Source organism: Canis aureus, chromosome 16 (assembly GCF_053574225.1).
Source record: "Canis aureus isolate CA01 chromosome 16, VMU_Caureus_v.1.0, whole genome shotgun sequence".
NCBI classification, from domain to species: Eukaryota; Metazoa; Chordata; class Mammalia; order Carnivora; family Canidae; genus Canis; species Canis aureus.
Genome location: NC_135626.1, coordinates 38,525,808 through 38,550,548, shown reverse-complemented (window position 1 = coordinate 38,550,548; position 24,741 = coordinate 38,525,808). Strand labels below are relative to the sequence as shown.

The following is a 24,741-nucleotide window of genomic DNA, read 5'->3' as shown; positions in this document are numbered from 1 at the left end:
ATACAGAGCCTTGAAATTGTTGTTTAATGGGTTACAAAGTTTTTTCTTATAAATTGTATGACTACATAAAGTTACACTGTAAGAGAGGTTGAAACCAGGATTAATTTCCCCACAGTTGAGATGATGCCAAAGATGTACTAGAAATTGAGGGAGTCAGGACTAGAATCAGAAAGCCAGGATCTTTCCACTGTACACTGCAGATTCTTCCTCACTTGTGACCCTGGGATCATGATCTGAGCTGAAGGCAGATGCTTATTTGACTAAGCCACCCAGGTGCCCCTTGAGAGATACTTTAAAAGACAAATGAATTTTAGACTCAAATAGAGCTTGGTCAGAAGGAAAGAAGAGAAGAGCACATGCACATATCTCTACCCTCAATTTAGTTAACCTCTGCATTTTAAAATTTGATTGGCTTTCTTCTATGTGACCCATGTTCCAGAAAACTTCCACAGAAATGAGGGAGGGTCTAGGAGCTTTTTCAGTCAAAAGCTGTGTGAGCTATGCAAGAAACTGACTTCAAGCTCCTTTGGACTGAGGTGTACTTCCTCTACTCTCCGAGTTGTTATGTAACATTTTCTAATCAGTGGTTGGTGGTTAAAACCACTTTTTTCTCTTTTTTGCTTCCTGTTTCCTTATCTCTTTTGTTTTCCAAACACCTTCATTGTTCTCTATTTGTTTCTGGATTTGGATACCAGCTATCAATGTATTGTTACCCTTGGAGGGATCTAAAGTGATAGCATAGTATCTGCTTATCCAGATTCCACCACACATTTCTAGCAGTCTTCATAATAAGCACTGATACTCTGGAACTATACTTTGGCACTAATCATGTTTCTACAACCTTAGGGACTTTCAGACTTTTCATTATTGTGTCATAGCTGTCTGAAGTTATATTACTTCCTAACAGCTACAATTTGTTCTTTCTTGGCTACTGAATTTTCAATTTTGAGGAATGAGTTACTGGTGAAATAAGCCTGCTATGGTAAGAAAATAATTTCTACTCTAGGCCACTGACACCTGCACAAAACTGGTAATCTTGTGTTCTTACTCATTACTGTAACTCAAAAATTCCTTTCCTTAAAATTTCCTTCTTGAGATCATGTTTTGTTTTGGACTGTAAAACTATTTCTACTCATAGAGCTAAAGGTAATCATACTAATCTGTCAGTTTATTTATATTCTTCCTTCTGAGGGACTGAAGAAGTTTATGAAACAAAGGAGGAAGGCAAGAAGGGCTCTGAGAAACATTTATCACATGCATGGGCTGTGGGGTAGGGAAAGCTTGCCACGGGTGAACACAGTTAAGATGCAAATATGGCAACAACCTAAAGTGTAAAAGGACACTGGAGGATGAAAAACAAAATGTAAAAGGAGAAAATAGTTTCCTGGTTTAGGAAAAAAGAAATTCACAAACTCAAGAGCAGTGCCTACATTTTGTGGGATTATCTAAAGAGCCAGGGAAAAGTCAAGTCACAGTCATATCATCAGAAAGCAGCATATGGCAATCTTATGTACTCAATACCATCACTAGTTCTCCCTTTAACCTGTACTGTTCATTTTCCCTCACTGGGGTTAGTTAAAGTTTGTATTTTGCTCATATCATATTTGCCTATGGGCATTATCTCATTAAACTGCTTTATTTGAAGAGCTCATACAAAATGTTAGGAATAGTTATTACTTGTTAAGATAAAACTTGCCAAGAAAGAGCTAGTATAAGAGCTTAGATTCCAGAGACTTCCAGCGCCAACTCTACCACTTACTAGCTGTGTGACTTTGGGCAAATTACTTAACAGTTATGTCCTTCTGTTTGCTCTGTATAAAATGTGAATGAGTATGTACCTACCATTATGGACATGAGGACTATTGAGAAAATACATAAAAAACATTTAGAATAGTACCTGGCACATAGTGTTATATAGGTGTCAGCTATTCTTTAGGAGCACATGCAGCTTTCCGCCTTCAATTCCCTAGGCATCTATCTCTCTAGAATGGTTCTGGTGGTAGTTCTACCTTCAAGAAGGAGACATTTAATTCTTTTTTTTTTCTTTCAAAGATTTATTTATTTATTTAGGAGGGAAAGAGAGAGTGTGTATTAGCAACCGGGGTGGGGGGCAGAGGGAGAGAGAATCTCAAGCAGACTCCCCACTGAAGGTGGAGCACAACATGGGTTTTGATATCAAGACCCTGAGATCATGACCTGAACAGAAATCAAGAGTTGGACATTTAACCAACTGAGCCACCCAGGCACCTCAAGACATTTAATTCTTAAGGAGACAGAAGTTTCCCTTTAGAATTCAATCATTAAAATCTTCACATTATATTTATCACTTTTATAAAATTCTGTTTCAAAATGAAATAAGCTATTATAAATAAAAAAGAATAATGTGTAAGTCTATCGAGGGCAACATTATATTCATTAACCTGTATGACTAATTCTTTTTACACTTATAGAGTAAAACTATCCAAACAACAGAGATTCATCCTTATTGGAATAGACACAAATTCTGGGTGTGGATTTGCCTTTTGTGTTCATAATGCTTCTGGCAGCACCAGTGGACTCATAGAGTGCCTTTGCCTTATCTACCATCATGATATTCTTTTTTTTTTTTTTTTTTTTTTTAAATTTTTTTTTTTTTAATTTTTATTTATTTATGATAGTCACACAGAGAGAGAGAGAGAGAGGCAGAGACACAGGCAGAGGGAGAAGCAGGCTCCATGCACCGGGAGCCCGATGTGGGACTCGATCCCGGGTCTCCAGGATCGCGCCCTGGGCCAAAGGCAGGCGCTAAACCACTGCGCCACCCAGGGATCCCCCCATCATGATATTCTACACGACATTGTGTCTGATCAAGGAATTCACTTCAAATCAAAGGAAGTAAAGCAATGGGCTCATAACCATGGAATTAAATGGTCTTACCACATACCCCATCACTCAGAAGCAGCTGGCATAACTGAAAGGTGAAATGGCTTGCTAAAATCTCAGTTACAGTGTCAGTTGGGAGAAAATACCCTGAAATGAAGGGGTTTTGCAAATGCTTTGAATTGGGGACCTATATACAGTGCTGTCTCTCCTTCATAGTCAATATAGTCCAGAATCAGAGGTGGAAGTAGGAATGGATACTTTCAAAATTACACCTAGTAACCCACTTGCAGAATTTTACTTCCTATCCTGGCGACTTTGAGCTCTACTGGTTCGGAGATCACCATCCTCAAGTGGGGAATATTTCTACCAGGAAACACAACAATGGTTCTTTCCTGAGTTGGAAGATGAGACTGCTACCTGGACATTTAAGCTCCATATGCTATGGAAACAACAGGCCACAAAAAAAGGAGGTAGAGTGTTAACTTACTGACTAGAGTGATGATTCTGATTACCAAGGGAGAATAGAGTTGCTATTCTCTCATGATGGCAGCAAGGAGGACCATTTCTGGAACCCAGGAGATTTTCTGGGGTGCCTCTTAGTTCTTTGCCCAATAATAAAGGTTAATGGAAAACTACATAGCAACACTAATAAAAAAGGGCAGAATATGAGGACCCATACCTTTGGGAATGAAGGTTTTGGTCATTCCACCAGATAAAGAACCTGCATATCTACCATGTTAATAGTAATACGAAATAACCCTATTATTAAAACCAGATAATGATATTACAAGAAAGGAAAACTACAGACCAATATATCTTATGAACCTAAAAGCAAAAATCCTCAACAGACTATTTGCAAATCAAATTCAACAATGTATAAAAATAATTATACACCATGAGCAAAAGGGATTTATTCTAAATATACTAGGATTGTTCAACATTTGAAAATCAATTAATGCAATCCATCTCATCATATGATCACATCAATAAATGCAGAAAAAGCGTTTGGTAAAATCCAATACACATTCATGATAAAAACTCTCAGAAAATTGAGAATAGAGTAGAATTTCCTCAACTTCACAAAGAATATCTATAAAAAAAAAAACTATAGCTAACATCATATTTAGTGGTAAAAAAAACTGGATGCTTTCTAAGATCCAGAACAAGGCAAGGATGTCCTCTTTTACCACTCCTATGCAGTATCATACTGGAAGTTCTAGTTAATGCAGTAAGACAAAACAAGAAAGTGAAAAAGATTGGGAAGGAAGAAACAAAACTGTCTTTGTTCATGGATAACATTATTGTTGAGGTAGAAAAGCCCAAAGAATCAGGGCATTTGGGTGGTGCAGTTGGCTGAGGATCTGACTCTTGGTTATAATCTCGAAGTCATGAGATAGAACCCAAAATCAGGCTCCATGCTCAGCATGGAGTCTGCTTAGGATTCTCTCTCCCTCTGCCCTTTCCTCATGCACGTGCTCAGATAAACAAATCTTAAAAAGAAAAAAAAAGTCCAAAGAATCAACAAAAAATATCCTGAATTAATAAGAATTTACACTAAGATCACAGAATATAAGCTTAATATACAAAAGTCAATTGCCTTCCTAAATACCAGCAATGAACATGTGGAATTTGAAATTTTAAAAATACAATATATTTTATATTTGCACCAAAAACTTTAAATATTTAGACATAAATCTAAGAAAATATGTACAGCATCTATGTGAGGAGAAGTACAAAACTCTGATTAAATAAATCAAAGAAGATCTAAATAAATAGAGACATATTCTATGTTCCTGGATAGGAAGACTTGATATTTTTAATATGTCAGCTTTTCCCAATTCAATCTAGACTTAATGGAATTCCAACCAAATTCCCAGCAAGCTATTTGGTGGTTATCAACAAACTGATTCAAGTTTATATGGAAGGTCAAAGATCCAGAACAACACAATACTAAAGAAGAAGAAAGTCAGAGGACTGATGATACTAACCAAATTTAAGATTTACTATACAGTAATCAAGACAGCATGGTATTGATGAAAGGACAGAAAAATTGATAAATGGAACAGAATAGAGAACCCAGACACAGACCCACACAAATGTAGTCAATGGATCATTGACGGAGGAACAAAGGATAGTCTTTTCAACAATGATGCTGGAACTAGACATCCATATGCAAGTAAATGAATCCAGACACACAAGTTATACTCTTCACAAAAATTAATTAATGCTAGACCTAAATGTAAAACATGAAACTATGTAACTTCTAGAATAGGAGAAAAATCTAGATGACTATGGGTTTGATGAAGAGTTCCCAGGTATGATGCCAAAAGCATGATCCATGAAAGAAAAAAATGTTAAGTTGGACTTTACTAAAATTAAAAGCTTCTGCTTAATGAAAGACTGTTAAAAGAATGGGAGAAAATATTTGCAAAACATGTATCGGAGGATCTTGTAGATAAAATATACAAAGATCTACTAGAACTCAGCAATGAGAATAAACAATCCAATAAAAAAATGAACAAAGATCTGAATAGACATCTTACCAAAGAAGATATACAAAATAAGCATATGAATAGATGCTCAGCATCAGATGTAATTATTTCAGATTAAAACAACAATGAAATACTACTATATACCTATTAGAATGGCAAAATCCGAACAACTGAAAATACCAAAAGTTGGTGAGGATGAGAAGCAACAAGAACATACTCATTGCTGGTGAGAATGAAAAATGGTAAATTAATTTGGGAGATGGTTTGGCAGTTTCTTTTAAAACTAAACATAATCTTACCATACAATCCAGCTATCATGTTCCTAGGGTATTTGTGCAATTGAGTTGAAAACTTAAGTCCACACAAAAACCTGCACACAAATGTTTACAGCAGCTCTATTCATAATCACCAAAAACTGGAAGCAACCAAGACGTCCTTCATACATCCATACAATGAGATATTGTTCAGCAATAAAAAATGATCAAGTCACAAAAAAGACATGTAGGAACCTTAAATGCATATTGCTAAGTGAAAGAAGCCAGCCTGAAAAGCCTACATACTGTATAATTCCAAGTACATGACATTTTAGCAAAGTCAGAACTATAGAGACAATAAAAAAAGTCAGTCGTGTTAAGAGTTCTGGAGCAAGAGCAAGATGAATAGGTAAAGCACAAGGGATTTTTAGGGTGGTGCAACTATTCTGTATGAAACTGTAATGGTAAACACAAGGTACTATGCATTTGTCAAAACCCATAGAACTGTATAATACAAAGAATGAACCTTAATGTAAACTATGAACTATAGTTAATAATAGTATCAATGTTGGTTCATTATTGTAACAAATGTATCACACTGATGCAAGAGGTTAACAGTAGGGGAAATTGGGGAAGGGTGAGGGACATGAGCTGGAGTAGGTATACAGAACTCTATTTAATATCTGCTCAGTTATCTATAAATCTGAAACTGTATTTTCAAAACAAATTATTTTAAAAACAAACTAAAAGCAAAGGGACCAAAGGAAATAAATTTTTTGGTTCTAATTACAAAGGTAATATACATGCCTTTATATCATATATCAGAGTGATTTCAAACAAATTAATATATAGAAAGTATAAAGTTTTTATTATGTTATCCTTTGCTACTCTTCTTGACCTTAATATAGTCTTAAGTACAGAGCAACAGATTCAGTTTCTAAACAGCAAAACATATTTCATTGAAAAACATCCGCTAATACTTTCCTTTGTACACTGGAGATATTAAATTCCTTCTTAGAAATGCCAAGTCAACTATTTTTTAAAGTTTCTAAAATGTATGTTTTCCAATGTTTTGGTCTTACTGATCTTACTTAATGGATCTTTGATGCTCCGGGATGTGAACAAATTATCTTATGTTCCCCACCTCCACAAGCAAGGAACACACTTTCACCTCTAGTCTTCATATTACAATTTTTGTTTGAAGTTTATGCACAAGATTTAGCTCCATAAATACGGACGGAAACGCAGTTCTGACAAGTAACATCAACATCAGGACTAAAAGTCCCAGGACTACAAACCACTGCAGAGGAAAAAACACGGAGTAGATTACCATCATTTCAGTTAGAGGTATTTTATACCAGTAATATAAATCTGCTTTCAGTATCACAGTGTTTCTATACCTTTATTATACTGAGTAATGTTCACCAATTAAGTTGTGGAAGATTATGAGTTTGAAACATTGTAATTTCATGATCTTAAAGGTAGGAGAAAGTTAGGATCCTATTTTTCCCTTTAAAATCAGCATTTTACAGCTTCTTCTGCAGTGCCCCATTTATGAGTTCCTATTTCTAATTTTCTAGTTTCTATTTCCAACTCTGTTTCCTAGGTAGGACCATTCTGTTGTTTTCCTTCATAGCATAGCAGCTTAACTCAGAACACTATGGAAATGTTTTATAACACAGAAGAATGCATTAGGAAGAATTAATATACATAAAGATACTTATAATTAGAAATTTAGACTTTGAATTTTTACTTCCCTTTAACTAAATATAACATTTTGTGAAAGAACCACTATATTCAATAATCCTAAGGTAATTATTCATCTATTCTTCTGACTACATAACCTAAATATTTAGATAGTTATATTTTATAATTACCGCAACAGCTAGCGCAATTACTGTGTAGACCATCATTTTTTCCAAAGCCTGGACGACAGCTATCCAAACGAACTACTTGAAAACTGTGGTCCACAAAGTGCATAGCAGGTATAGTTTTATTAAAGTCGTGGTAGTAAATGTATGCTTGGCTCCGGAAAAATTCTTCTATCCGATCTCTTGCCTAAGATTTTAAAATACCAGAAAGAAGTACAATTACTAAACTGTGAACCAAATTTATCCCTCTGTATCAGAGGCAATGAAACATAGTATAAGCATATCATGCTATATCCAACAGATGAATTCCTGAAAAGTTGTGTTAATACTAAAATTAATCTAGCCTTGATCTTATTCAATTGTCAGTTCATATGTACAATATTTAAGAAAAATTAAATTGAGGTTTAAATTATTTGCAGCATGTCTACTCCATGAGAGTTCATTATTTCTAATTCCAAAGAGCCAAACAAAATAGAAACCAAAACTGTTCTCTAATCAGTATTAGAAACCAATGATGTAAATTTTATTTTATTTTTTTTAACACAGCCTTTATTTATTTATTTTTAAAGATTTTATTTATTTATTCATGAGAGACAGAGAGAGGCAGAGACATAGGAAGAGGGAGAAGCAGGCTCCCTGCGGGGAGCCTGATGCAGAACTCGATCCCTGGACCTAGGATCATGTCCTGAGCCAAAGGTATATGCTCAACCACTAAGCCACCCAGGTGCCCCTGAAAACAGAGTTTAATAATAACTAATATTAACTGAATGCTTTCCATAAGCCATGCACAATATTTATTTTTTAAATTTTTATTTATTTATGATAGTCACACACAGAGAGAGAGAGGCAGAGACATAGGCAGAGGGAGAAGGCAGGCTCCATGTAGGAAGCCCGATGTGGGACTCGATCCTGGGTCTCCAGGATCACGCCCCGGGCCAAAGGCAGGCACCAAACCGCTGCGCCACCCAGGGATCCCAGCCATGCACAATATTAAGGGTATGGGGTCAGGACTAGATCAGGAGAGTAATTTTTTAGACTATGTCCTTAGCCTCTGAGAATGGCAGAGGGGAAAGCAACTATTATGACCAACATAGATACAATTTTGGAAGAACTACTGGTTTAACCTAGGATTACATGATTGTGGGGCTGTTCTTCAAGTTGCTGCTTAGTTACCACTTGAGAAACAAAAGCCAGGGATCCATTCTTCCATTAGAGAAAAAATACGTACTATTAACCTGGGGAGCTATGTATTATTCTAAGTGTATTATTCCAAAACAAAACAAAACATCTTAAAATAGGCAAGACTCTCACAATCTCTGCTTAAAAAACTGAAACAGGGATCCCTGGGTGGCGCAGCGGTTTAGCGCCTGCCTTTGGCCCAGGGCGCGATCCTGGAGACCCGGAATCGAATCCCACGTCGGGCTCCGGGTGCATGGAGCCTGCTTCTCCCTCTGCCTGTGTCTCTGCCTCTCTCTCTCTCTCTCTCACTGTGTGCCTATCATAAATAAGTAAAAAAATTAAAAAAAAATAAAAAACTGAAACAAAAATCAATAATGCTTCATATTTTTTAAAATAATAATTAAATCTACTTGCTAGAATGCCTATTATTAATAAATACAACATGGAAAAATCGATTTTTGAAGAAACTTTTAAATTAATAAAATGAAATATTTACAAAAATTTTTACATAGCTTTCTTAACTATTCAAATACTTTCCCCCTACATTGAAATTCTCACCTGGAGGATATTATGATTAGTGGTATCTTCACAATCAACAGAATCCTTGCATGCACCTTTCCACCCTGGTGCAAAAGGATTGACTGGAGAGGAAAAAAATGATATCTTCACAAAAGAATTCTAAAAAATTCCAAACATTCCAATAAAGCTTTAAATGCTGAATTCAGTATGCATGCATGCATGTGTTTAAACTATCTAATCCTAGTAATAAAGTGTACAATTTGAATAATTTATACATTATGATTTCACTCCATCTGGGGGCTAATCAAAGTAACTACAAGGCTTTAAAATGAATGGAAATAAATTTGGTTTTGTTCCACCCTTTTATTAAGTTCTTCTAAAAAATACAAATTAAATTTTATAAGAATTTATAAATTAAATATTAGCTGCATAGTATGTATAAAATGATATCAACTTCTAAAAGATGAGTAACAATATTGGGGTGCCTGATTAGCTCAGTCTATAGAGCATGCAACTCTTGATCTCAGGGTTGTGAATTCAAGCCTCACATTGGGTTTGACCCTATTTTAAAAAATAAAATGAACAAAAAATAAAAGATAAGCAACAATATATTACTGTTAAGGTAAATAATTAATTGTTCATTTTTAAAACCTTAACCAGGCTAGAATCAACACTACACTTTAGTGCTTAACAAATATTGTAATGCCTACTATTTGTAAGACATCTCAAATTAAAGAAGTGTTAATTTTTTTTTTACCTTGAAAAGCTATAAATAGCTCATGTAGGAGGCCATGTTTTGGAATTTTAACAAAATGGCATTTATATGATGGTTCTATGATATGGCATGACAAATCAGAGATTAAATTATCCAAGATTTTCTTCAGCACTCTAAAAAGCAGGTCATTATATCTTCCTTCACAAGACTTTGTGGTAAAACGTACAGCCATCTGATATGAATAATCAGGTTCCCGATAGGCTTTAAAAAAAAGATGAGAATAAAAACAATTGTGCTTACCATTAATTTCCTCTACCAAACAATTTGCAAATAACATGTAATATTAAATCACATTAATCTTGCAAATCAACATAGAAACTTATCTAATAAAATGTTTTATCAGTTTGTCCTCAAAAAATACACAAAACTAGTAAATTTAATGAAAAAAGGTTGTTTTCATCTGGAATGTTATCTACTCAGTACAAGAGAAGAAATGGCTGAATGTATAGATAAGTTAACAGTATCAAAAAAAAATAAGATGGAGAAATGTCTTAATTTGCAGAAAGTGTCACTGTTGTCAACACAGGCCAGTGAAAAGGATCATCGATTTGCTTTTATAGAATTAAACATCAGTTTTAAATTACCTGGCAAATTGTGATAAAGTAGATTGTGCATGCACACCTAGATGGTAGAAAGCAGGAGGCTGAAAGAGGATTATTTAGGACACACACTATCCAGATGTCAATTTAAGAGTTTGTGTGGTCAAATATGCTAAAATACTCTGTAAGTCATGATGATTATATACAACAGACTCATTTTCACTAAATGAGGAGACCATTCACTTAATTCTTATCCAAGCTAAATGTGTAAGTTAAAATGTGCCCATATTCTTACCAAAGATCAGAAAGTCATATCTTTGCTTTACTATACTTTCTTCTTGGGTTTCTGCTCTGACAGTCTTATAAGAAAGAGTACACGTGTAAAGTCCAGACAAAGCCTCCAGAAAATCTTTCACCTTCAGCTTTCCTGTTTTAGTTATATTTATTCGATCATTTACTAAACAGAAATAGTAAATTAGTTATTTAACATATAACAATTCAAATATTATTTAGCAAACTTGGGGTTACAAATGAATACAAAAATGAAAAAATGGACTATTTAACTTCAAGAATTCAAAAAAATCTTAATTCTGTTATTACTCTCTGGAAAACCACATAAGTACAGTTTTAAAATATATTTTGGGGGCAGCCTGGGTTGCTCAGTGGTTTAGTGCTGCCTTCCTCCCAGAGCGTGATCCTGGAGACCCGGGATCCAGTCCCACGTTGGGCTCCCTGCATGGAGACTGCTTCTCCTTCTGCCTGTGTCTTTGCCTCTCTCTCTCTCTGTGTCTCTCATGCGTAAATAAATAAAATCTTAAAAAATATATATAGATAGATATATATTGTTTGGTTTACTTTAGCTCATTTCTTGGCCTTTAATTTCAATTGGTTTATGTTGACAATTTAGTAAATGAGATCACACTGCTCTGTCATACTAAACAATTTCCTCACATAAGACAGAAATTAATAATGCTAATATTCCAAGACACTCTTCTAACATCATGAAGAATTACATATTCGATACTTTATCTCCAATATAGATGCTATAAAGATAATATTTAGGTTTTATAAAAACTTTTGAACTAATATAGCTCTGGGAAGTAGGATACAAAAATTACTGCTTCAGTTTTTTCATAAAGAGAAAATAAAGCACAGATGAAGATACGATGTTATATCTAAATATGGAGCAAGTGAAACTGCAGTTGAAATTAAATTTCAGTTTGTTCTATCCAATAAGTGACAGTGCTTTTCTCTTTTAAAAAAAAGTCCCCATCATTTAAAAAGAAGATACTAAGATCAAATAAATTACCTGTTAATGGCTTTTCATTAGGCCCAATCCATAAGTAGGTGGGGTCCACTGTTTCTTTTTTAGCACGTCTAAAATCCATACAGGCAAGGATTGGGCTATTGTGATGTAATTTTACATATATTTTCACTATGACAAAATAAAATAATATAAAGCAAAATTAAATTAAGAAATATAGTTCCTAACATTTTGGCCCCAAAGACACACTGATTAGTTCTTTTTGAATTTCAGTATTTTGAAAATCAGCGTATCATTATAACATTGAGAATGCTAACATAAATTCCTTATTTTTTTAAAACTCTAGACTGATAGTCCATATTCTTTTTTGTGATATTATAGTTTTATTATAAAAATGTACATGATATATTTGATTCATCTTAATGCACAGATTCAGAACTTACTTAAATCACAATTTTTTGAAGGGTTAGTGGAATCAATTTACAGGTCAGAAAATGATTTGAAATTGGTTGTGAAACTATTCTCAAGATGATCATTGTCATCCCTAAAAGGAACTTGATATTTATCTACAAATGCCCTCTTTGGGGGACAATAATTAAACTTACATGGGGGCATACTAGAGAGGTTTTCTGTAATTACCTATTCTGTTTCAAATCTAGTAGAGGCAGCAATACTCTACTTAGAACCAATGCAGTCCCACAAGATATTGATTTGAAAGTCTACTGAGGGATGCCTGGGTGGCTCAGTGGTTTAGTGTCTGCTTTGGCTCGGGCGTGATCCCAGTGTCCTGGGATAGAGTCCAACATCAGGCTCAAGGCAAGCAGCCTGCTTCTCCTTCTGCCTGTCTCTGCCTCTCTCTCTGTCTCTCTCATGAATAAATAAATAAAATCTTAAAAAAGAAAAGAAAGTCTACTGAATGCCGGGTCCTAAACTTTAAAAGAAGACACCAAACCACAATTTGGGTGTTGGAGAAAAGAGGGGCTCCAAACACGGAGAGATCCCAAAATAAGACAAATGCCGTGAACTGGCCCCAAATTATCTAAAAGTCAGCTACGTGACTAATTTTCCTCGGAGAGTGTGGGAAAGAGTCATCACAGTGATAAAGGACATTGGAGCTGAGCCTTAAAGGAGGTGTAGGAGGGACTCCTGGGTGGCTCATTGGTTGAGCAGCTGCCTTGCGTGATCCCGGTCCGGGATCCCGGGATCGAGTCCTACATCGGGCTCCCCGCGGGGAGCCTGCTTCTCCCTCTGCCTATGTCTCTGCCTCTCTCTCTGTATCTCTCGTGAATAAATAAATAAAATCTTTAGGAAAAAAAAAAAAAAAAGGACTGTAGGAGCTCCAAATAGAGGGACTTGCAGCCCTGGAAATGACTCTGAGTGGGCCTCGCAGGTTGCAAAGCAGCGGAGACGCCTGGCAGTGAGGTGGCATCGAGAAAATCTTGGAATGAATCCGAGCTGCGTGGCTTTAGGCCAGATGATACACACTCAGGCATCGCTGTAAGGATGAAATGACGCGAGTGCCAAGCACCAGGTGGACGTTCAATGAACTTTCTCTCCCTTTCCCTCCGCTGGAAGAGCCTTTAGTAGGTCCACTGCACACCAGGCTCTTCTGATAGACTCTTCAGGTGAAGAGATCCTCAGTACCTGGGTGTCCGGGTCTGCCATAAATGAAGCCTTTCCCGGTGCGTTCAGAAGAACGCTGCCATCCAACTGTGGAAGAAAGAAACCAGTGACTTCAGGTAGAAGAAGAGTGGGAGCTCAGAGTGGGGCAGGGCAAAGTGAAGCGGAACGGGCAGGACTGGGAAGAGGGGCGAGACTGAGGGTGGGGGACAGGGGAGAGGGGGGCAGACGGGAGGAGCCCCACCTCCAGTGAGGTACCAGAGCACCGCGGAGAGTAGGACCCACGCTCGCATCACGGCTCAGGGGCTAGCGTCGCGGGAGGCGTCGAGGGGCGGGCTCCTTCCTACCTCAGCCCAGGCCCAGCGCCTCCCCATCTCTCCTCCACAGAGCGGAGCAAACCGCCGGGGTCAGCTCCCCTACCGGTCCCTAGCTACAGTGGGAGCGGACGCGCAGGAGAGCGCATGCGCGCTCTGGGGCCTTGCACGCGCGTGCGCGCGCGCGTGCGCAGGAGGTAGCGGGCGCACGCTGGGCCCGAGCGTGGGAGGCGAGCGCCTCAACCCCGCGTGTGCACGCGACTACCCTCGTGTGAGCGCCTCGCGCCTCGCGCCATTTTCCCGCGCTCTCTGTGACCGAGCTCTCTGAGTAGCCACGCCCCTTCCCAAGTTAAGGAAAGGGTAATGTTAAAGAAGCCAAGCCTTCGCGTTTCAGTTACTTCCTTTTCTGGAAGCTGAAGCGATCCACCAGAGGAACACTGTGGATCCCAAGTGGGACGATGGGGTAAGGCGAATAAGGATGCAATTACATTAGAATCGGAGGGAGGGAGACGCATGTGAGAATTTCCTCCTAGTAGGAAGCAAAGAGCTTGTGCGAATTTCCCGTTCCTTGCTCCTCATGAATTCTGCCTGAAGTTGTGTGTGGCATCTTTTCCAAACTCTTCCACCCTATTTTTACCTAGCCGCATTTTGTACCCCTCCCCCCAAAAACGAAGAGCCACTCATGTGCCAAGAAGGCGTTTCCAGCCCTTCCCACACTAGAGGAACATTTCACCTTTCTTTTTCTTTTCTTTCTTTTTTTTTTTTTTTAAGATTTTATTTATTAATGCATGAGAGACACACAGAGAGAGGCAGAGACACAGGCAGAGGGAGAAGCAGGCTCCATGCAGGGAGCCCGACGTGGGACTTGGTCCCTGGTCTCCAGGATCCCGCCCTGGACTGAAGGCGGCGCTAAACCGCTGAGCCACCCGGGCTGCCCTCACCTCTATTTTTCACATCAAATATCGAAGGGTGTTGGGAGACCCCCATGCAAATTTACCTAGGGTTGTGAACTAACCTTGCTTTTGGAAATGGGCCCAATCAAGGGGCAGGTGGGTGGCTCAATGGTTGAGCCTCTGCTTTTTTGACTGAGGTCGTGGTCCTGAGCCTGGAATCAAGTCCCACATCAGGCTCCCCACAAGAAGCCTGCTTCTCCCTCTGCCTATGTCTCTGCCTCTCTCTCTCTCTCTCTGTCTCTCATGAATAAATAAAATCTTTTAAAAAAGAAAAAAGAAAACGGGCCCAGCTGAAAGGCAAGATCCACCAAGTAGGGATGCTTTTCCCGTAGGGATGGATGATAGATGAGTCAAGATCACAGAGCTCATGGTTCCTTCTTGGATACCAGTTTGGTGGCCTGTTTGTTGTCTATTTCTTAGCAGCGGGACACCCTCTGGGGTGGTTTTGAGTAGGCTGATGGGTAAAGAGACCAAGGTTCAGACAGGGTGCAGAATGATTATTTTGGGTGAGATCAAGAGTTTTCAGTTTTATTTCCTTTGAGCCAAGTCAGTACTTGGACTATCTCAGATAGTCCAGGAGCAACCTTTGTCAGTAATTTCATTTTTAGTCACTGTTAATTATACCTACATAGCTTAAACCATGAGATGTGATTCGGTGAGTCAGATCCACCCAATGGCAGTTACTGTGTCTAGATTCATGGTTTAGTCTCAACTGTTCCCTTCCTTCTTGAGGGAGTGATAATGAAGACAAATTTAGGCATTATCTTTAATTCCCTAGCAGTTCGCCATTCCAGCTTTAGTCAAAGTACATTATAAATCCTAATAGATCCTTATAAATCCCATGTAATAAACTTTGAATAGTGTGAGAAGAGACTTAACCAAATAAGTAGTAGCTATTTGTTGAAAGGACCCGTGCATTCTTTTAAAATAAACTTTTAATCGTAGAATCATTTTAGATCTACAGAAAAAGTGTGAGTACAGAGTTCTTGTGCACTTCCACCTAGTTTTCCCTACTCTTGACATCTTACATTAGTACATTTCTCAAAATTAATGAACCAGAGTTGATACATTACTATCAAATAAGGTATACATTTTATTTAGATTTCTTAGTTTTTACTTAATGTCCTTTTCATGTTCCAGAATCTCATCCAGATTCCCACACTACATTAAGTCCTCAGGTCTCCTTAGGTTCTTCTTGGCTGTGACAGTTTCTCAGACATTTCTTGTTTTTGATAACCTTGAAAGTTAATGACAATTTTGATGACATTACCTGACCTTAACTGGTTAGATACTTTGTAGAATGCCTCTCTATTAAAATTTGACTGGTGTTTTCTCTTATTATACTAAGGCTATAGATTTTGGGGTGGAAGACTATAAAGTGCCATTCCCATTATATCACATTAAGGGTACATACTATCAACACATTTTATCACTGTTGATGTTACCCTGATCACCTGGCTAAGGTAGTGTTTGTCAGGTTTCTCTACGTGAAAATTACTCTTTTCCGTCCCTTTTATACTGTATTCTTTGGAAGGAAGTCACTATAGGAAGCCCATATTTAAGGAGTGGGGATTTATGCTCCACCTCCTTAACGGTGGAGTAGCTATATAAATTATTTCATCCATCTACTTTTTATCTATTCCCTTAAGTACCATTCTCTGGAGTCTGAAATTCTCCATTTTGAACTAATTACTTACAGAGTAGTAACACGTTCCACTGCTTAAGTATAATAACAGTTTTTACATCCTTTTAATAACCAAATAACTATTCATCCTTAAACCATCCCTGTGAAATTTTACAGTTCCTCTTCTGCTACTTTTGATGTGCTATTTTTGCTTCTAGAAACTAACAAACAACAAATTTCCCCTTTCAATACTATAATTAGACCTGGTGTTTAGAGTATTTCTCCAAAATTGATATCATCCTGTGGAACTCCAACCCATGCAATCTACCAAGATACTACCATGGTGTCATAATCTTAAAACAAAGCCAATGTGTTTATTTACTCATTAAAAAAAAATCACCCACCACACACACACACACATACACACACATATATGTATGTTGACCTTCTATACCAAGGCATATTAAAAATAAACTAAAATTCATAAAATCACAACATGTACACTTTAACTTGTAAGTGTGGGGTTTCTGCTGGTGCACATCCCACAACCTTAAGCCTGTAATATATTTTTATACAGTAACAATATAATTTTCTAACAAGGGTGGAAGTTGCCTTTTTGAGAATCATTCACATGTTGTCCAATTCAACACAATAGATATCTTTATAAGGATTCACCAGAACAACGTCCCTTAGACTTCAATGTAAAGAAAAATTCTGCTTTTGAAAAAAATGTTGTATAGGCACTTCCTCTTTCCTTTTCCTACAGTCAAACTTATGCTTTTACCTCTAAAAGCGGGAAGGATGTTAGGGAAAGATGTTGACTGGTATGTTTCTGTGCAGTAACATCTTTGAGTTAATTAACTATCTTATCACACACACACACACCTTAATTCTCTTTACTTACTTTTCTGATACATTATATGTATGTATATGTATTTTTGTAAGCTCAGATCCCACTTAGAAGGCGGAGAGTAGAAAACAAACATGTAAATAGAGTGCATAGTATTTTGTGAGTGGTGGCAAGTAGTTCTCAGAAGGGAAAACAAAAGTAGAGAATTTTTGCTTCCCGAAATGAAAAAGTTAAGTTGATAAAAGTGCCCAAATTCTTTTGAGCTGTCTTAGAATTTTCTGAAAACGTGAACCAGGAATTATCATGTGAAAAGAAAAACCCAGAGGAGGAAAAACATAATACTTCGAAGGAAGTGAGTTCTCTTTGACGGTATTCATGGCTATCATCCCCTAATCTAGACCAAAAGTTCCAGATCTTGTTAAATTTAAGACAAACCTCTTTGAACTTAAACTTGTAAGAAAACGATCCAGATCTCCCCTCCTCCCACGTATTACTCTCCCATCTATTATCCTTATTAGATAGACACTTTGGGACAATTTACTGATGCGCCATTTCTATCCTATCTGGTTCTTGGGTTTCACATTCAAAAGGGGGTTGGAGGTGCGGAACCTCGGGCGCTCCGCGACGATCGTGCTTTAAAGCCGCCGCCAGCCAGCGCCGCTGTAACCCCGCGCACCGGCGGGTCGCCGGCTCCTGCCCCTTTCAATCTGCGCCGACGCGGCGGCCGGATCCCGGGGAGTCCCCGCGCCGGGAATCTCCCGCCAGCTGCGCGCTGCGTCCCGGCGACGGCAGGAGCACGTGGAGCCGCCGGGTAGCCAGAGCGCAGCTCCAACCCAGCCCAGCCCGCCGGCGAGATGGAAGGTGAGCCTCCAGCCCGCTTCTTTTCTAAGGGGTCTTTGAAAAGCTCAACCAGTGCACGCAGCAGGGAGAGTTCTTTCTGAATCTCAGTTTTGCTTCTATTTATTTCTTTTGTCAAGAGTAAATAAGAGGAATTTCAGAAGGCAAAGCGTGTTGGTTCTCATAAGTCTCTTTATATTGCCCCCCTCCCAGCCCCCACCTAACTTTGAAAAGTGATAACTTCTCAATTTTGTGTCTTAGGGGTTGTCAGACATGAGGGGTCGACTCGAAGTATGCAGAGGAAGAGTACTTAAGGGGCATCCCTGAAATGGCAGCAGACATAGGTTGGAGTCACTGATCTTTTTGGATGCTTTTTTCATCCATGGCCTCAAGTGTCCATTGGAATTATGCTAATCTGAGTGACTTATTTAGAATGAAATGTGAAAGTTTTTCTTTTTTTCTTGTAAGAGTAAATGCTGTCATATGGGAAAGGTAAAATTTTTTAAGTGGTTGGCACTGGTGGTTCTTGGAACTCTGTCTTCTAATGATCCTTTTTTACCCAAAGCAAAAATCAGGCTCAATTTAAAAGTTTCATGTGAATTAATTTTTAAAGTCATGAAACTATCCTAACTTCTCAGAAACTTTCCAGTAGATACTTACTTAGGAAAACTAAAATTTCACACTACAGTTGTAAACTTCTTAATGGTCTTTTCAACAAGTGTTTGTAAAACCTTGAAAATGGCAGCTGCATTTCAAATTGGGGAAGGTGGTGATATTTCGAAGATCAGAATTTGTGGGAAACCTATTCATTCCCTTAATGAGATACTGACACCTAATGAAAACGTTAATTTGATACATATTATGAATAGCATAGGATTTTTTTTTCATAAAAATAAAAGGATCTTCTGTTGTCAATGAACCTTGATCTTTGGCAACTCTAAGTCTGGAGTATATGAAGTCATTTAAATTTTATTAAATATTCTGGAACACAAGATACAGGTGGTAGACACCCCCCGCAATATAATTGAGTGCAATTTTATGATCCTGGATCCTCAGTTTGTACATGGGTGTGCTTACAATCTTTCTAACTGCCGTGGCCCATATAAATTTTTTCTTTTTAGATAGAATGCCAAACAAGTCAATGAACAGTATGTGTTTAGTATGGATATGGAAACTTTAAAATGACCATTATGAATAATCCCTCAGGTGTTTTCTTTTATGGAAAACTATGCTTTTAAATTTTTTAATTATTGGGGCTTAAAAATAGCTCTTAAAAATGGACATTGTGAATATTTAAAAATGAAGTTTATGAAGTGTAATTGTTAACATGTAAAGGTTTTGTTGGCCAAGAACAGGAAAAAATTAGGTCACTGTACACTATGAAAAAATAATTTAAAAAACTCATGCTTTGATTATTATAAGTTACTGAATTTGTTTTTGTGGTTATAAATTAATATCCAACACTATTTTTTCTTTTTTTTTTAAAGAATTTTATTTATTTATTCATGAGAGACACAGAGAAGAGGCAGAGACACAGGCAGAGGGAGAAGCAGACTCCATGCAGGGAGCCCAATGTGGGACTCGATCTCAGGACTCCAGGATCACACCCTGGGTCAAAGGCAGGCGCTAAACCGCTGCGCCACCCAGGGATCCCTATTTTTTCTTATTATTAATCATTTCACTTCTCCAGACTAACATACAGAATAGTGTAAATCTGTGGAAGCTAGAGTGTTTCCCTGTAAATATTAATACTCCTAAATTCATTTATTTAATGTGAAATAAATTATTAACTAAATAGCATAATTTGGGATAATAATGCCCCTAACAAAGACTTTTAGATAAGCCTGAATAAAGACTCTCTGAATCAAAGAAAGAAATGAAAACTTGTAGAGAATTTGATTTAGAATGTTCAAACTATAAATGGAAAGAAATGGAATATAGAATATAGGCAGTGATCAGTTGTGATTTTAGATGTCTAGATTAAATTTATAGGTCCATAGAGATGGATGGTATATAGGATAGTGCAAAAACTTCAACACTTAAATGAAAAAATTAAATTAAAAAAAAAAAAAAGGTTAATGATGTGAATTTGGCTGTTCTAACACCAGGTCCTTGAGGACAGAGTAGTTGAAGTAGTAAAATATCTAGTTCATTATAGCCACCTGAGATTGACTCATCTGGCCTGTGTGTTTAATATTTAAAATATATTTATATTATCTTGACATTTTGGCCTCAATATACAGAGATTTGACCAATAGTGTGTACCTCTCATTTCTTGGCAATATAAGAAAGTAGAATATTTTATGGAATACCTTTATTTTCTGCCTTAATATGGTGGTCAAATTAACATGCTACAGTTTATTGTTAAATGTGAGGCTGTTTAGTTAGGCATTCCAACAGCATATGAAATCTTTTTTAAGTTTATTCTTCAACAGACATTTATTGAGACTTTCCATGTGTGAAGATGTCAGATGAAATAAGCTTTTGAAATTGAAATTTTGTCATGTAAAAATGAAAAGTTGATACATATAATAAATCAGAAGCTATAACTTTTTTCTTTTCTCACAATCTGTGATCCTAAATATTTTCTATCCAAAGACTCTTGATGTTGCTAAATTTTGTTATTTGTGTTGTAATAACAGTATTTCTTCTATCTGTTATGGTTGAGAAATGAGGTGGTTCACAAATATGAATTTCATAGGTATTGACATGTTTCTCATTTATTATAAAACCTTTCTATTTAAACAATATTGGATAGAGATCTTTCAAATTGTATTTATTACACAACCCTCTATCTTATAAACAAGATACACAAGAGATAACTTTATCTTGGTGACCCTGGGTCACAATTCTGACCATCTGGTAATGTATTACTATTCTATAATATATTCTCACAGGGGTTTTTAACTTTACAGAGCTGAATGCCCCTACGCTAAATATTCCAGGGTTATTAAACAAATTTTGTCTCCTTCTTGATGTCAGCTTCTGCTTCTTACCACATGGCTTTTGTGGAAGCCATTTTTCATTTCTAAATTCCTTTCTATGCTTTGGATGGTTGAGTTTTACAGAGATATAGACTCAGATGGTGGAGTTTAGTAGCCCTCCATTATGAGCATAAGGGATGAAATGGTAAAGTTCAAAGGAACAAAAGCTACAGAAGGACCACAGGATCTTGATAGAACATAATTTAGAAAATTCCTGTTTGTGCTTCCTATGATCCAACATGCTATTTCACACTTCCATGTCTTCACTAAATTTTTCCATTCTTTACATGGTTAAGCCTATTCATCCAAGAAGTCTGCTCAGAGCATCATCACCCTGAAGGCTCTGCAGACCTTCTGATGAACTTCTCTGTTGACTTCTGGTGGTCACCTTACTGGTCCCTCACCTCCCTCCACCTAAAGGCTGAGTCTTTCCTTTATGTGCATATTTCTACCAATTGTATTGAAATTATTTATTGATTTAAATGTTTATTCTCACACTGGTCTTTAAGCTTCTAGAGGGCAGAGAATCTGTGTTATTTTTGTGTGCTCAGTGCCAGGAATAATTCCTGGTTCATAAAAGACCCTTAGAGTTTGCTACATTCAATTAAGAAAATAGTGCTGAAAAACAATTTTTCTTATGTTTATTATTGTGCCTTTTATTTAATTAATTTTTATGAGTAGGAAATTGGTGCTAGCAATTCTTTGATAGAACTCAGAAAATTTTAAAAGTACTTAATTAAATGGTATAACAGAAAAAGAAAGCCAAGAAAACAAAAGTGTAATTGCTTTCTTTTGGCTAAACTATCCCTAAAGTCAAATAATTCCTATTAAACTTATATCAGCAGATTTTAGGATCACATATTAGTTCATTAAAATATGGATCAAATATGAGCAGAAATTTGCTTTCTCAATCAGTAAGATATAGATGATGCCATAAAATTAGCATACAACTTTCCACTGATACCTTTCTAATACGTTATTATAAAGTTCTCATTATATTAACTATATATACTCCTTATGTAGGACTAAATGATCATTCTTTTTTTTCCTAAATATTTTATTTATTTATTCAAGAGAGACACAGAGAGAGGCAGAGACATAGGCAGAGGGAGGAGAAGCAGGCTTCATGCAGGGAGCCCAATGTGGGACTTGATCCTGGGACTCTGGGATCACGCCCTGAGCCAAAGGCAGATGCTCAACCACTGAGTTACTCAGGTGTCCCCCTAAAAGATTATTCATAGATCTTTTATCAGACATCCAATGTTAGTTGGCTCCTGACTCAAGCTGTATGAGAAGAGTTGAGAGATTAATACAGAAACCTGCCTGTAGTAGGTGCTCAATAAATGATTTTTAAATGCTAAGGATTCATTAATTATTGTGAAAAGAGATCCTAAACATCACAAAGACATAGAGATCACTCTGCTATCTAGCCTTTTAAAAATACAACTCTTTACTAACTGTATATTTGTAATAATTAAAAACATAAGGATGATTCTAAGGTCTTTTAATCACTAAAAAAAGATAAAATAATGAAACCAATTATATTTCTATTATATGTAGATTATTTGAGATATTACCTATGCATAACTATTAGTTATTATTACTATATAATTATCAAAACACTTTAGTCCCCAGTGATTTTGAGTGGGGTATTTTTTCAGCCTTAATTGAGATCTGCTTTCTGCATCCAAAATTAAAGTTCTTAGAGTCCAAAGTGGTATAGAATAAATCAAAGTAATATGGAGTTTATCCTGTATTATATTAGATATGTGTTCCACTTAGGAGATATAAAAAATTAGGTGTTTAATAATGGATATGAAACAATAAAATGCATTTATGGAACAGTACTCTTTACTCATTGTCAAAAATTCAAAACCAGCTTACCTCCTGACTTTTTATGTCGAAAGAATTGGCAATGTACCCAAAATTATATTTGTTAATATATGTTCTTAGAGATGAAATTTTTTGGCACATCAGATTATCTGTGCATTTATACAGGTAACTTTTTTAAAATAAGAGAAATTGAAAATATTTCAATAACATCACCAATGAAACAATACAAAGCTATATTTTCTACTTGTAGCTCTTAATAATCTAAAGGTAACTAGATTTCTTACTTATTTTGTAAATTTTATTTAAATTCAATTAATTAACATATAATGTGTTATTGGTTTCAGAGGTAGAGGTCAGTGATTCATCAGTCTTATATAATATCTGTTAGCCTGTTTTCTTTCTTAAATTCCACGAGTGAGATCATATGATAATTATCTTTCTCTGATTGATTTATTTCACGTAACATAATATCCTCTAGTTGCAACCATGTCGTTGCAAATGGCAAGATTTCTTTTTTTTTCTTGATGGCTGAGTCCAGCGTATATATATATATATACCACATCTTTATCCATTCATTTGTCGATGGACAGCTGGGCTCTGCTTTCTTGCTTATTTTAGTTAATATACCTGTAGCCCCTTCTAGACTGTTAGGTTACAAAATGTAGGCATCTTTTTATCATCAGCCCACTCCTCAGCACGTAGTAAAACTAGTCATATTAATTGAATAAATTAATGAAGGAGTTTCTTATGTATTTGGTCATTTTATTTTGTTTGTTTGTTTGTTCAGCTTTAAAGGTAAAGAGTAAGGTAATAGTGACATTGAAACTAGTTAATTTGGGGCACCTGGGTGGCTCAGTGGTTGAGCATCTGCCCTCAGGTTGTGATCCCAGAGTTCTGGGATTGAATCCCACATCAGGCTTCCTCTTGGGGGCTGCTTCTCCCTTTGCCTATGTCTCTGTGTCTCTCATGAATAAATAAATAAAATAAAATAAAAAAGAAAATGGTTAATTTTGCTAGTTAATTTGTCAGAGGTGCCGTTAAACGTTTGGTAGAAGAGTTTGGGGTGTTGGCCAACTCCAACAATATGAATACTACCATCTTTTTCTAATCCAATATTGGCTCTACTCGAGCAAAATAATATAGTGCCTTCTAACTTTTGGATTTGTTTAATATTTTTGCTACATTCTTTATTTCAGGGAAGCACTACACTTTCCACGATAAACCATTTCTTTATAACAAATGTTTTGGTTTTTAAAGTTGACAACGTAGTTCACTTAGAGTTCTAGTTCACAGCACTATCAGTTCACTTGCAGAGTAATATCTATTTGAAAGACTATTAATTTATCAGAATATTTGGCATATCAGAATAGTTTCCTGTAATAGTCATGTAGAGTCTGTGTATATGAGAAAAAATCATGCTCACAAGCCTTTTTATAGATGTGGAGTTACATCATAGTTGATATATCACAGGTCCAGTCTTAAAACTGAAAGTTACTAATTTTTATATTTAACAATTAATCATTTTTGCTATAATTTGCCTTTATCTCTGTAATTAGGAATTCACTCACTAATATTAATAGTTGATTTTATGTTTGCATACATGTAGATAGTACCACAGATGTGCATCAGAGGCTAACTTGAGTTAAATTTCATTTGACTTTTTTGAGTATCATTTACCAAGTTTTGGTGCGTTGAGGATTATTCAATGTATAAATTCATACTCTGACCTCAAAATAAAACTTTTTTAACTCTTTGAAACTCTTTGAAATACTAACATTTTATAAATGTGACAAGTAAGATTGTGGTTCTGTACTCGTATTTTTTTCCCCATGCATGTTTTGCTCATGTAAAATTATTTAAGTAAGAACATCATTAACTCTTCTATTTCCTCTGTTTAACTAAGTGCTCATAAAGGCTCAAGCTAAGGTGCTTGGAACATGCTTTTGCCACAGTGTAGTAATGAACTGCTCA

General features: G+C 36.5%; 2 protein-coding genes across 5 annotated transcripts in view; one reads left to right on the top strand and one right to left on the bottom strand.

Moving 5' to 3' along the window:
- Window positions 1-6,455: 6,455 nt before the first annotated feature.
- The window catches only part of ZPBP2 (zona pellucida binding protein 2), a 46,024-nt gene continuing 27,738 nt past the window's right edge, over window positions 6,456-24,741 (bottom strand). The window contains exons 1-8 of one of the 3 annotated variants that reach the window (XM_077853094.1): window positions 13,620-13,831; window positions 13,400-13,465; window positions 11,801-11,926; window positions 10,787-10,948; window positions 9,935-10,153; window positions 9,217-9,299; window positions 7,486-7,666; window positions 6,456-6,908 (exon numbers count right to left, since the gene is read on the bottom strand). In XM_077853094.1, the coding sequence (XP_077709220.1) occupies window positions 6,814-6,908; window positions 7,486-7,666; window positions 9,217-9,299; window positions 9,935-10,153; window positions 10,787-10,948; window positions 11,801-11,926; window positions 13,400-13,465; window positions 13,620-13,668 (981 nt within the window). In that variant the 5' untranslated portion in view covers window positions 13,669-13,831 and the 3' untranslated portion in view covers window positions 6,456-6,813. Of the gene's footprint in view, window positions 6,909-7,485; window positions 7,667-9,216; window positions 9,300-9,934; window positions 10,154-10,786; window positions 10,949-11,800; window positions 11,927-13,399; window positions 13,466-13,619; window positions 13,833-24,741 lie in introns of those variants that run through there. The other 2 variants (XM_077853096.1, XM_077853095.1) reach the window with 2 other exon arrangements.
- IKZF3 (IKAROS family zinc finger 3) overlaps window positions 17,769-24,741 on the top strand; it is a 91,552-nt gene continuing 84,579 nt past the window's right edge. For both annotated transcript variants that reach the window (XM_077853092.1, XM_077853091.1), the window contains exon 1: window positions 17,769-17,977. In XM_077853092.1, coding sequence (XP_077709218.1) covers window positions 17,971-17,977 — 7 coding nt within the window. In that variant the 5' untranslated portion in view covers window positions 17,769-17,970. The remainder of the gene's footprint in view (window positions 17,978-24,741) is intronic.